General features: G+C 50.0%; 1 protein-coding gene across 3 annotated transcripts in view; it reads right to left on the bottom strand.

Annotated features, from left to right (window-relative positions):
• SSH1 (slingshot protein phosphatase 1) overlaps positions 1-13,281 on the bottom strand; it is a 34,525-nt gene that overhangs the window by 9,893 nt on the left and 11,351 nt on the right. Inside the window, exons 1-8 of one of the 3 annotated variants that reach the window (XM_050318478.1) lie at positions 9,363-10,184; positions 6,671-6,774; positions 5,337-5,401; positions 4,470-4,591; positions 2,680-2,748; positions 2,200-2,265; positions 794-988; positions 460-553 (exon numbers count right to left, since the gene is read on the bottom strand). In XM_050318478.1, the coding sequence (XP_050174435.1) occupies positions 460-553; positions 794-988; positions 2,200-2,265; positions 2,680-2,748; positions 4,470-4,591; positions 5,337-5,401; positions 6,671-6,774; positions 9,363-9,538 (891 nt within the window). In that variant the 5' untranslated portion in view covers positions 9,539-10,184. The other 2 variants (XM_050318481.1, XM_050318479.1) reach the window with 2 other exon arrangements.

Below are 13,281 nucleotides of genomic sequence, written 5' to 3'. Positions count from 1 at the left end.
TCCTACCACTTGCATGCTAATAACCTCCCTTAAAAAACAAAAACTCAGCCCAAAGTGATCTATTTCCACTCTGAATGTCTGCACTGCGGGTGGATGTATTTCACCAGCCTGGGGGATGGATCCCAAAGAACTTCAGCTTTGACTTGTGATTTTCCATCTATAAACTCACCAGCAAAATGCTGTCTGCAAGGTCCTCTGACAGGAAAAAAAGGAAATAAAACCTTAAAACCTGACTTGAAAGTCACACACTTGTTACTAAAGTCCTGAAAAACATGTTTTGATGCTGATATTATCCTGATTTCTCAGGAGAGAGGTGAAGCAAAGCCAGAGCAGAGTCTTTACAGAACAGCTGGAATGCACATTCCAAAGCCAATGACACCCAGGGATACGGTGCCTCCTCAGCACTCTCTGGAAAGGGAGTCTGGCAGGAAGAATAAGAGCGAGAATTTTTCTATTTACCTCCTTAGAAGTCACATTTTCCAGGTCTTTGCTCGTCATGATGCTCCGGAGTTTGGCTTTAATGAGCCGTTCTGTCCGTTCCCTTTCCGTGGGCCTGGAAGGGAACAGGAACAGGAGAGGAAGCTCCAGGCTGGCAGCAAACACACAGCGCTGCTGCCCAGCACTGAGGGGTGGGGGGGAAAGGTTCGTGGTCAAGGCAATTTTGGGGAGAATAATGGAAAAAAAAACACATTTGAAGCCTTTTATGAAAAGGAAATGAACCAGGTGAGGAAGAAGAGGGAGAAGGGGATTTTTATGTGAGCCAAGACTTTTCCTAATCCATTCCAGCACTGACTTGTCAACAAAGAGGGCGGGAGAGTCGGGGCGGGTGGACTCCAGGTCCTGCATGGCGTTCCACTCGTTGATGCAGCTCTGGTCAGAGCTGATGCAGCTCTCGTAGTAGGTGGCCCAGACCAAGGCCACCCCTCCTGGGAAGTAGTTGTACCTCCTGGCAACCTCACAGGCTTTGTGGAGGATCTGTAAAGCAGACCTGCAGGTTGGGAGAAGAGATTTGTGCAGCTGTGAGCAGCAGGAACAGACAGAGCAGGATCTGAAGATTTTCACAGAGAAAAAACGATTTTTAGCATTATTTGTTGTGGTTTGCTCTTTGAGAGCAGCAGATTTATGGAGCTCAAAGAGGGCACAAACTGCACCTTGGAGGCTCCTCACAGCAGGGCCAAGTCAGAGGCTGAAATCTTCTCCTGATTAGCAGGGAATCAGGAGGCACAAGTCCCTCTGGGATCTAATCATCATCCAACTTGTACAGCCAAAGGAAAATAAAGAACAGGGACAATTTTCAAACCACCTCCAGCAAGGAGCCTGATGCATATTTACCAGCATTCCTGGCCCCTGACAGGCTCCAGGGACCAGGCCCAGATTGGGTCATTTGTTTTTGCAAATTCTAGCATTACTTTTTCCTTCCTTCCCTCCTCAATTTTTTCTTTCCTTAAGGCTCCAAACTCGTTGTACTGAACATATCAACCACCTCCAAGGCGACCAAGCGCAAAAAACGACAGCAGAAAGTTTCACTTGTTTCTGTACCAAATCATCCCCAGCACAACACCCCTTGGCTCCTCTTTTCCCTGTGAAATGCTGCTGGGACAGGGATCTCTCCAGGCTCCAAGGGGAGCCAGCACACTGCCCAGGCCCAGGGAGATGCAGTTCCATGCAGGGCTGGGCAGCAGCCTCTCCAGGGAGGAATGTGCTGGCACAGCCACTGCTGACTCAGCCACCTCTGCTTCAGGGGTTTGGAATCCCTGCACAGGGGAGGGGTGACAGGAGCTGAGAGGTGAACAAGCCCCTGGAGAGGCAGGAACCCCAGGAATGAGGCAGGACACAGGGAATGCCACAGTTTGGCAGTGAGTCCTGAGCCTCCTCCGTCAGCTTGGGAGTGAAACATGCAGAGGGAGGAAATTCTGGGTTTGCAGCCCGATGAATTCAAGTTAATCTTTCATATTTATTCATCTCCCTGGCGCCACTTCCCTCTCACTGAAGGGCCCAGAGCTGCTGTGAACTGAAGCAGCAGTTCCTGGTTTCGGATTGGGATTCCCACAGTCCCTTAATAGCCCTGCTGACACAGGGAAGCAGATCCCTGCTGCACCCACTGAATACCAGTTTATGGAGAGTTCTAACATGCAGTTGGTTGGTTGTTTTTGATGACAGAGGACAGTGTCTGTGCCCCCAGCCCCTCAGCACACCTACCACATGGCCTGCACTGACACAGGTTTGAAGATGTGCATCCTCCCCGCTGTGCTCACACTGAAGCCACTGCAGAGAGAGGGGAAAACGCGTCACAAACTGCTCCTCTCTGCATCACAAACCGCTGCTCCCAAGCAGCTACTGGGACACTCACAGTCCAAAAGAATCAGGGAGGAGAATTTCTACCTCTGATTTTCCAACACCCTCCCACAAATAAGAATGGCAAGAGGACACCCCTCCCAGCACAGGCTGCCAGGAATGGGAGCTGCACCCCTGGAGTGGGATTTCAGAGCATTCCCGGGGTACCACAGGTCCCACCGAGCAGTGTGAGGGCAGCAAGGCCAAACTCACTGAGTGAATAACGGACTGGAGCCATGAATCCAAAATGGGAACTTTCTGTGCAAGGCGACAGGGAATCTCTCCTAGAGCAGCCCCCAAGCAGGGAAGGACATTCACATTTATCCTGTTAATGTGGTTTCTTACCCATCCCCATCAAGATGGATTTTGGTGTCACTCCACAGGCGAAGAACCATTCCTATAGTGCAGCTTTTACTGGAAGAGAGATGGTTACACAGGATGTTAGATATAGGCCACGATGTGGTCACACCAATAGCCTAAATTATTAACACTCTTTAATTTTTAAAATCCTCAAGCCTTCCTCTAGTAATCCTTAGTAATATTTTAGGCAGCTGCCCACTCTCTGCAAAGGGCACCCCAGGGGCCTGTCAAGTTCCAGTTGTGCTCCCTCCCTCTGCCTGATACAACAGACAAAAAGGGACTCTGGGGGTTTATCTGACCCAAAAGAACACCTTCAGCTCAGAGATGAAATCTGGCAACAAAGCCCTACTATAATGAGGGCCAGCAATTTCCAACTAGTAAATCATTAAGCTACCAAGATATTCAGGTTTTAAAGGAAATTTGGAGGCACACAACAACAGAACTCAGGTTTGGTTTGCTCTTTTCCTTTCTTTTTTTAAGCCTTCAGCCACTTTTTACAATGGATTTGACAGGTCAGTCTAAGCACACATGTGGACAATGTGCACTTTAGAGCTTTGCAAGTTAAAAAGGATTTTATTAAGCACATGTAAGAGGAATAAAAGCACCTCACTAGTGAAGTTCTCAGCAGGGAGAACATTTACAGCTCAGCAGCGACATCTCAGCCCCAACACAAAGCCACAGAGTCACTCAATGAAGTCACTACTGCCAAATGACCTCTTTATGCACCCCTAATCAACAAAAACTCTGGGTGTTGGGGAGCCACTCATTGAAATGGCAGCTGTCCCTACAGCTGGGATGGATTTGTCACAACTTTTCCATCTGTCTTCTCGTCTCACATCCATAATCACCAGGAGCAAATTACTGCAAGGCTGTTTCAGGTTAGAAGTGACAGTGCAAACCTGCACTGCTCTGGCACACCAAGGGAATGCCACACGGGAATTTCTTCTATAACACTAACAACAGGAATTTCAGAGCAGAACAAGAGGCAGCATCAAAGCAACGACAATAAACTTATGAAGAAGGCATGGCCAGGAGCTTCCCCACAGATCTCTCTGCTGTGCAAGCTTCCCCTTTCCACTGGAAACCACCAGTAAGGTTTTCCAAAATTAAACAAAACTCACAGTGCTGCACCAGCACGACAGGGAGGCCTGTTAAATCATGGGAGAACAGACACAACAGCCTGGCAGCTCTGACTTCTGACTCCAGAAACCGGCCCCATCTCCCCCAGCCAAGAGCGTTTCTGCCTTAGTTTACTCACCCAGGACTGGGATAATCTGAGAGGGGCCGCGATAACAAAATATTTCCCTTGCTTTGCCAAATTCTCTTATCAGTCAGACAAAAGGAACAGCTCGTTACTGACACGGTTGTTTGTTGGCTTTGGAGCTACTTTTGCAGTATTGTTTTTTGACATTATTTGGCAACTAAGCTACTCCCCCAAACCGGCTCCATTGCATCATCCCATCAACAGACTTGAGTCTGGTGGAGAGAGCAAGTTCCAGCTTTGCACATGTGTCTGCAAGAGCATTTACAGGGAGCAGGCAGCAAACTCCCACTGCTGAGGTGGATGCCACATCCCTGCAGCTGGATCCTACATGCCTGCTATACACTCCAAGAGGACTGCAAGCTTTCTGGAATAAAAATGTCAGGAAACTCAATGCACATCCTTCCTCTTGCTCGGATTTGCAGACTCACGTAAACCAACTGCTCAGGGGCAGGTTGGTGTGGACAGGCTCTCCAGCAGAGCTCAGCCTGCCTGATTCCCGAGGCTGCCATACCTCTCCTTGCTGGAGAAATCCACCCCCAGCAGGATGTTCTCCTCGGTGTCCTGGCGCCCGCTGCTGTACACGACCACCATGTACCGCACCCGGTCCGTCCACACGCTCTCCAGACGTACAGCCTGCAAACAGGGAGCCAGGCCTGCTAATTACCTTCTGGCTAATTAATATCCCGTTGCTGCCTCAGAGTTTTTAAGGTGTGATTGCACCCCAAAGCTTTATTTAGCTGCAGTCTGAGACACAGCAAGGCTCGCTGCCAGTTTGACTTGGCATTGGAGGGGGAGAAGATCAGCTGGGATCATCTGCTCCAGCCTGGGGGAATGCTACAAAATGTAACCCAAAGGTTTGTTCCAAAGAGTTTCAGCCAGGAGGTGTAAAAGCACTGGTCATGCACTGAACTGAGAACGTGCAGAGGACTGTCCCACTCACAAGCCTTCACTGCAATGTGCCTGTGCAGGAGGGAGAACTGACATGCACTTCTCTGCAGTGACTTTTGCAGCAGATTTTTATCTGTAGATTTCTTTAAAAGAAAGCCCAGCCTCATGTGATGCAACTTCAAGGCTGACTTAAAAGTGTCCACAAGCATCAGCAAGCTCCTGTCTCTCCTCCTGTATTCAAGTTTTGAAAATTAAATCTAACAGAACAACACATTTCAGAGAGAGCCAGTTCCCTGGTCCAACTCATTACCTGGATGTAAAGACCAGGGCAAGAGGAGTGGACAGGAGAACATGGTAGGGCTGGGAAACAGCACAGAGTTAAAAGGCAGCTCTGAAATCCAGGATCCACCAATGCTTTTCCTGATCCTCTACAGGTCTGTTTCAAACACTTCCAACAGAAAGGAGAGCAGGAAAATGCACCTGTCCTTACCAGTTTGATCCTGTCCTCACAGCGAAGGAGGTTGATCATCACCTGGAGGTGCTGGGGCAAATCACCTGCAGAGGAAGCAGAGAAATCATCAGAAAAGAGGCTCTTGCTGCACTAAGAATCAGCAGAGCCTTGACCTTCAAAGAAATTGGATGTTTCTCAATCCAAAAATACCGATTAAGGGAGGGCAATTAACTTTGCTGCTCCAGAGAACACCAGCAGCAGGGAGATTCCTGGATGAGCACTCTCTGGCTGTGTGAGAACCCAACCAGGGGCCTGGGCTGGGCGATGGAGCCCTTCCTTCTCAAAGCTCTGGAGTGGTGGGTACATTTGCTTGAGGAAAGCAAACCAAAGGAAGAAGGAATCTACAGGAAAACAAACCAAGTTCCCATCTAATAACTGAGTCATGCACTCATAATTTTCCATGAGAGATAAAATTCCTTCCGTAGGATGTCTGCTGGGCATATGGAATTGCTGACAATTAAAGAAACCCAAAGCCAAGCTTGGCATTCAAACACCCCCTTTGTGCTTGGAGTGTTTACTAAGCAGCAGCCACACAGTACCACACTGTGCCTTTCCCACATGCTCCTGCTCTCCAAGTGCCCCCAAGATCTTATTTCTTCTTGCCCAGTGACCACAAATTCCAAAAGTCTGTCAAAGACAGAAGGTATAAAATCACTGGAAAAGCAGAATCCACTTCCCTGAGCCCCCTTATCTGCTTATCAATCCTGGTGTACACTCACCATACCCCTCCCCTACCATTTCTTCCCACCAGTTTGGCACAGTGGAGGGGACTGGGGGAAGGACAGCCTGTTCTCAAACCATGATAAACTCTCACAGGTCAGATTGTGGGGAGTTAACAGGAAAGGGGGTTTTCCTGAAATCAGGAAAGGGGATACGAGCAGCTACCCAGATGCCCAAATCCTGATGAAACATCTCTTACCATGACCAGCAACATCAAACAAAACCAGCAACAGGGAATTTCAAAAGAAAGTCCCAACCTCTGAACTACTGGAGGCTGGGAGAGCACTTGGAGAAACGTCCCTGCTGAGCTGAACAGCCCTTCCCTGCCCAAAGAGAGCCATGCGAAATGCTGTGATTTCCACAGAGAATAAATAAGCTTCTACTCCAGTCACAGTTCCAATACATTGATAAAAGTTTAAACCAAGACTCAATAATCCCACGTTCCCATTTGAAAGCCTGGGTTTGCTCAGCAGGTTGTACAAAGCTCACCAGGACAATGTGGGGAGTCACCCACCCCCCACCCACGTGTGTCACCAGCCCATCCACATGGATGGGATGGAAAAAGACACTCCAGAGGGGATTTCATCCACTACCTGCATGTTTGTGAGGGTGTTGGAGGCTTCGCTGGCCCTGGGAGCTGTTTCCTTGCTGTAGGAAAAGGGCTGCTCCTTTCACCATGAAAAAGCTCTCGCTGAGGCTGGAAAACAAATGACACAGGAGTGAACTGAAAGGAAACAGCAGCAGAACCTGCACAGCTGGGCAAGGAAGGGCTTCCCCCACTAAAACATAGCAGGATTTTGCCATGAGAAGCTGTTCCCAGAGGTTGATCCTGCCACTTGCACCGCATGGCTCCAGGATTATTCATGGATTATTCATGTGTCATTTTCCACCACCGTGTTATTACTTGGCCACTGCAGGAGATCCTTTCCCTGAGCTGTCATGGGCTGGAAATGACTTTATCACTTGATTATTGAATTCTGCAACTGAAAAGCAGCAGAGGGTAGGACTTGGTACAGGCTCAGACCTGCAACAGGACTTAGGAGCGGGTTCGGAGTCCACCAGTTCCTGCTCATTTCAGTTCTTGGGATTTCTTTGGAATGCAAAAACAAGAACATGAAACTGTGTAAAGAGGAAGGGAGGGAGGGCAGATGGAACCTGCACATCACAAGGGAAGGGAAAGGGCTCTGAACCCTCTAGGGAAAACAACCAGCACAACTGCAGAAGTTTTGCTTTCCCTGGAGCGTCCGGGGAGGAGGCAGGACACGGGTTGGGCAAACACCACGGCATTCCCAGAGGCAAATGACACATAGGGCCTGGAACATACCAGAGGAGAAGGTGGAACAGCACTGGTGGGGAGAGCAGGCACCAGCACAGCCCAATTCCACAGTGCCCTGACCCACACAAGCACTTGGGGAACGGTTCAGAAACAGATCTGGCCATGAGCAGTGAAGTTGTAATTCCCACATGGCTGAAAATCCCCTCTCCTGAGGAACCTTTGAGCTGCCACAGGAACTGCTTACTCTGCATTTCCTCCACTCACAAACAGCAAAAGAGCCATTTCTTCTTACAAAGCCCCATTTTCTGCCACCCCATGCTCCCAACCACAGCTCCTCATTAATTACTGCAGCTACCAAACAGAAATGTTCCATTATCAGGTTGTGCTGCACAGGAGTTACTTCTGCTGCAGCAAATGATCCCTCTGGAGTTACTGCTCCCAGCACTCATCTATTCCATACCTTATCCAAGGTCTTTGCCTTGGGCAGGAGTGAGCCCTAATGCTCCCAATGCTCTGTTCTCCCTCAGTGTTTTTGAGAGGATAGACATGAATTTCATGTCTTTTCAGATTTTGCCATCTCTAGGAACACAGCCCAGGTTCCCAGGCGAAGCTTCCTCCTTTTCCAACTGAATTTCAAGGTGCAGAACCCCCAGAGAAAATCTGGACCAGGTTTAAATTTGAACTTTTAAAAAGTGAATTAAAAACTTCTACCTAGATTTCAGGCTCCACAGGACCAGTAAAATGCAGCAGGAGAACTGCACTGTAATTCCAACAGGCTTTTCTCCATTCCCATTTCTGCAGGATCCCAGCACTCACCCCTCACTTCCCCAGCTGTGTCTGGACAGGAGTCCTCGGGGTTTGCTGCTCTGCTTGGCCTGGCTCCTGCTCCCAGCGGGAATGCGGCTCATTCCCAGAGCCAGCCAGGAAGAGCCTTGTTTCCTTCGCACCCCAGAGCTCACAGGAAAGCGTTAAAAAAGGCCAGAAATGACACAAAAGCAGCGACCCCAACACAATGTATGGAATATTCAGCTGCACGCACACTCCAGCAGGAGGAAGGGAATGGTGAGGTAATGCACAAGGAGGTAATTCACAGCATTTCCATCATGAGAATTTGGGAAAATTAAAAAGGATATTTTTTTATCACTAATAAAGTACTGCCTAGGATTTTTTCCAGCAGGAAAAACCTTGGAAAAGGTAGAGCTCCTTCCCAAAGACTTCAGGAACTCCTGCTCTAATGGTTCATCTCACCTGACGTTCTCTCTCCTGCATCAGGAAATCGGTTACAATAAAGCAGAGTATTCCCAGTAGCAGGAAAAGGGAAAGCTGTGCTGCTGGAGCAGAAAGCAGTCGCAGGAAAAGGACAACCCAAATTGCAAAGGTTTTCTCCCTGTGGATTCCTCTGCCTGGAAGTGAACTGGGAAGCAAAGCCCAGAGCCTGCTGAGAGCAGGATTTCTGTTTCAGTTTCAGTCCTTGTTCCCCACCCAGACCTCCCGTAGCCCCAGCATTCCCAATCTCCACACAAGCTCCCATTTCCACAGTGCCGGACACAGGTAACACACCCCAACACCTCTGAGCACAAACTCAGAGCTTACATCACATTGTAACAACAACATTACCCACACGCCCCTTATCTCCACTCTGGGAACACTCCCTGCTCTCAGTCCCTTCACACAACTGCTCCGAACACAGCTGAGCGAGAAAGGCAAGGTACAATATTCCAACCCCCTTTTAAATCCTGCAGATCCAGTAAGCAACTAAAACTCTGGCCTTTTGAAAAAAAAAAAACACAACAAACCTCCTAAAGAACAGCCAAATCCTGCCATTAAAAGAACAGCCCCAGCTCTGCCCCTCGGCAGCGGTGCCAGATGCCCCAAAGCAGCACAAGCCAGTGGCTCATACATACAAATTCGGGCTGGTTTTCTTTGCACAGCAGCAGCATCGTGCTGGCCCCAGCGTCAGGCAGAAGCCAGGAAACTCGAAAAGATTCATAACTAGCTATAAAACTCACATCCTTCTGCTTCTGAACCCATAAAAGAAAAGAAGGCAAAGAAAAGGTCGACCGTATATTGTGTGCGGAGCAGAGAGATCGCGGCTGGTGATGCTCCCCGGGAACTGGATGGCTTTTAGAGAACACTGTGTCTTCCACTGATATCCTGCCTTGAAAAAGCACTTGTCCCAACACATCCTGATGAAAGAGGGCCATTCAAGAGGGGAAACAACCAGCTGAGGCTCGTCTAATCATTTCCCTCCTCCAGACTTGTTTGTTTGTTTGCTTCCCCCCTCGTGCTCCTCCGGAGGCAACGCAGCTCCTTCCAGCACCCACACAGCCCCTCGCTGTGGGAAGTCCATATTCCCTGGGACAGGACTGGAGGAAAAGCCTCCTATCAACTGGTGCCTGTTCATTCCTTTATGATTAAAGCACTGCAAGGCACCACTGTGATACAGATACAGCAAACTAAAACGGTCCTTTCCTCACTGTACAACTCCCACATTGGGCTTTCAGAGTGACTCCTGAGTTCCTGAGCTCCTGCTGAACAAGGAATTCTCTCGGGTGCCCGGTGTTTGTGTGTTGGGGGCTGGCTGGCACCGAATTCCCTGAAGATTTATCCTTACAGACCCTAATTCTCCAGGCACAAACCGGAATGCCACGCTGGTCCCACCAGCCTGACCAGGGGGAGAACCAGCTCTCTGTTCAGTTTTCACCCAGTTTGACTGGCACACACCACAGAAACCACCCGTTCCCCGGATGCCCTGCCAGGAATCCTGACCAGCACAGCTACTCTACAAGGAGTCACTTCAGGCCCTCAAATAAATGCAGAGCCCACAAGTTTTGAGCAGCCCTGGGATCCTGGAGCTCCAGTACAGCTGCAGATCAGTCCTCCTTCCATTCCCTAAGCTCAGCTCACAGAACACATGGAATTATCTCCCTGAGGGAGGTAAAACCCTATACTTCCAGCAGCTGGGAAATGCCAGGAGGCAGCTACAGTCCCTTCTGCACCCAGGGACTGGCAAGGAGAGGGTGCTCATGGCCACAGCGCCATGGAGAGCCGGCTCCAGCGGCTCTTGCTCCATCCGGCGGCTCCGTGCTGCTCAACTTGAAAAGGAAATATTTCTTTCCCTTTGGGAAAGCTCCAGAGAAGCGTGGCTGCAACACACATCAATCACATCTCGAGTTGCTGAAGAACACAATAGGCAGCGCCTTCTCGGCGGTACAAACCACCCCCTGGCTCCAGGAGCGAGAAATCTGTTGAAAATACTGGATTTTGGGAAAGGACAGCTTGCTTTGCCATCGTGGCTCCAGCGTGTCCCAGAAAGAATCCTGGCATGCCTTGGGTGTTGGAGTTTCATGGTTTAATGGGAAATCTCACATAAGCTGTGATGATCAGGACAGAAGAAACACCCTTATTGCTACAGAACACGTCAAAATAAATACCCACACTCAGAAGTCAGGAGAGAGAGAGAACCACTTTTCCTGGGAAGCCCCAGCCAAGCCTGAGGTGAGTCAGCAGCCTCCTGCTGCCCTTCTGCAACCAGGTCTGTGTTTAAGGAAAAAAAAAAATAACAACCCCCTGTAAAAAAAGGAATATTCACTTCTCCCAGAACTGGTCAGGATTTTACAAAGGCAAACACAGTAATGCCTTCTAGTTTCTTGGGTTTTATGGCATCTTCTACTCAAAACACTTCCAAACTGATAAGGTGAGGTAAAAAACAGGCCTTCCGAGCACCACAGAACTAAACACCCTTCCCTTTTCCCTAGCCCTGTTGATAAGGAGGAAAAGAACTGATTTTTCCCCCTTTTCTTCTCCCATTTGCTGCTCAGTCTGGAACAAGCCTGGCCACCTCAAGGAAACCAAGCAAGGACACAAAACACAGCCCTGGTGAGGGGTCAAGCCCCCTCAGGTGCTCCCAACCCGGCCAGACCTTTCAGTGTTCCAGAGGTGGATTTTAGGCAGGGCACTGCTGCAGTGAGCAGAGGGAACTGGGATCATCCCACAGCCACTCCGAAACAGTCACACAAACCAAGCTGGGAGCACATCAAACAGAAAGGAAGATACAGGGAGAGGAAGAGCCGGAAGAGTCGGGAGCAGCTGCTCAGGTCCCACTTCCCAAGGCAAGCTGACAGTGGAAGCAGCCAGGCTGCTGGCTTTGGCTGGAGAGAGGCACATCAGATAACACTTCCTGACCAGGATAGGGGCCTTTGGAAGGGGCCTGAACAACACAAACAGCGCCAGGGAAAAGGCACTTCAAAGCTACTCAGTCTCGCACACCTCAGAACAGCCCTGGGGGCTCCAGCGAGTCCCTTCTCCTGCTGTTAATGAAGGACTTTCTGTGTCCAAGTGGCCTTTGCTCCCTGTCACACCAGACATACAGAGCCCAGAGCCACAGAAAGGTTAAATGACACACAGAGGAATCACCCTGATAAACACAGCTGGAGTATCTCCACCCACAACCATCCCTGCTCAACCTGACACGGAGCCAGCTGCCAGCAGGGATGAGCAGCACCTGGAAAGCCCAGTTCCAACATGTGCAATGATGTTTTAGAGCAGTCTTATTGCATACATGTAGAATTTGTGATATGCTGACAAACTCACCTGGGATCAGGACTGTGGGTGCCCAACACACCTTGGAAGGTTGGTGAGAGCTGCTGGGATCACTTGGATTGAGGTGTTTTACCTCTGCCCCCACCTCTGCAGCATCACTTGGATTGAGATGCAGCTTTAGGAGATGTTTGTCTTCTGAAAGCTCCTTCCATCCCCTAAGTCATCATTCCCAGTTTTCCTGAGCTGGAGACAAGTCATCCCCAGAAGAAACCCAAAATGTGAGCTGCAGATCTGATGTTCACAAGGACAACACCTCCCCTTCCTTGGACATCATGCCACGGGACCGAGTTGCCTGCGAGGGGCCCAGGCAGCAACCCTGGCTGAGGGGCGGGTGTCTTGTAACAGCTCCCTACAGGGACAAACATCTTTCCATTGATTTTCAAGGAAGGAGATGGTTGGGCAGGCAGGAAAACCCATCAGGTTTTGCTGCTCTCAGCAGCGCAGTGACCAAAGGGGGGGTCTGAGCACACATTGTTGGCTCAGAGGCGTGGGCCACATCCCGGCGCAGGAATGCGAGAGGGGCCGGAGACACTGCAGGCCATTCACACACACACACTCCTCTGGCACAGAGGGGAGAAAGGGAAAAATGAAATCGATCATGGAGCCCACAGAAGTGAATTTCCCAGCACAAACGGACTGCTGCTGATGTGCCTCCAGCTGTTCCTGGGATGCATCAGGATGGAGCAGTCACCGGCAGGGTTCCGTACGGAGCCAAACTGGCTCAGCCATGTGTGCCCCGTGCTGGGGGTACCCCACGACCCGGGCTGTGCCTGCAGGCAATGCTGGAACAGCTGGGATAAACCTCCAAAAGACAGGGCAGGAAGAGGGAAGCAAACAAATCAGCAGGATCATCCCCATTCCAGCAGACTTGTGCAGAGTGAGTTACCAGAACTGCTCCCAAACGGCCAGGAATGAGAAAATTCTAGGAATCCCTAGTACTTGGATGGGGAAAAGCCAAATAAAATAAGAGGCTGTTTCACAAGGAAAAAGAAATCCTTTCTGCTCATCCCATTAATCGCAGAGTTCAAAAAGGCACGAGGCTGATCCCGGCATCAACTCAGCGACGTGATGGGCTTGGAACTCTGAGCAGCATTTCTGACATTCCCACTGAAACACGATGGCAGTTTTGTGACAGCCACTGTCTCAGAAGGCCAGGCCAGATCCTTTCCCTGCATGAGCTGTTGGGAAGAACCGCTCCTTTCCCTCTCAGGAGTATTAACCCTATGGAGCCACCCAGTCCCTGTGTCCCTAGAGTTCACCCAGGACTGTCCCCATCCCGCTGTGCCAGCCCAGGGCTACTCCACCCCACAATGGGGGCTGAGCAGT

The sequence above is a fragment of the Myiozetetes cayanensis genome, unplaced genomic scaffold (assembly GCF_022539395.1).
Source record: "Myiozetetes cayanensis isolate MyiCay16 unplaced genomic scaffold, myiCay2020 scf21, whole genome shotgun sequence".
NCBI classification, from domain to species: Eukaryota; Metazoa; Chordata; class Aves; order Passeriformes; family Tyrannidae; genus Myiozetetes; species Myiozetetes cayanensis.
The sequence above is the reverse complement of the archived record's forward strand: the minus strand, read 5'-3'. Positions and strand labels throughout refer to the sequence as shown.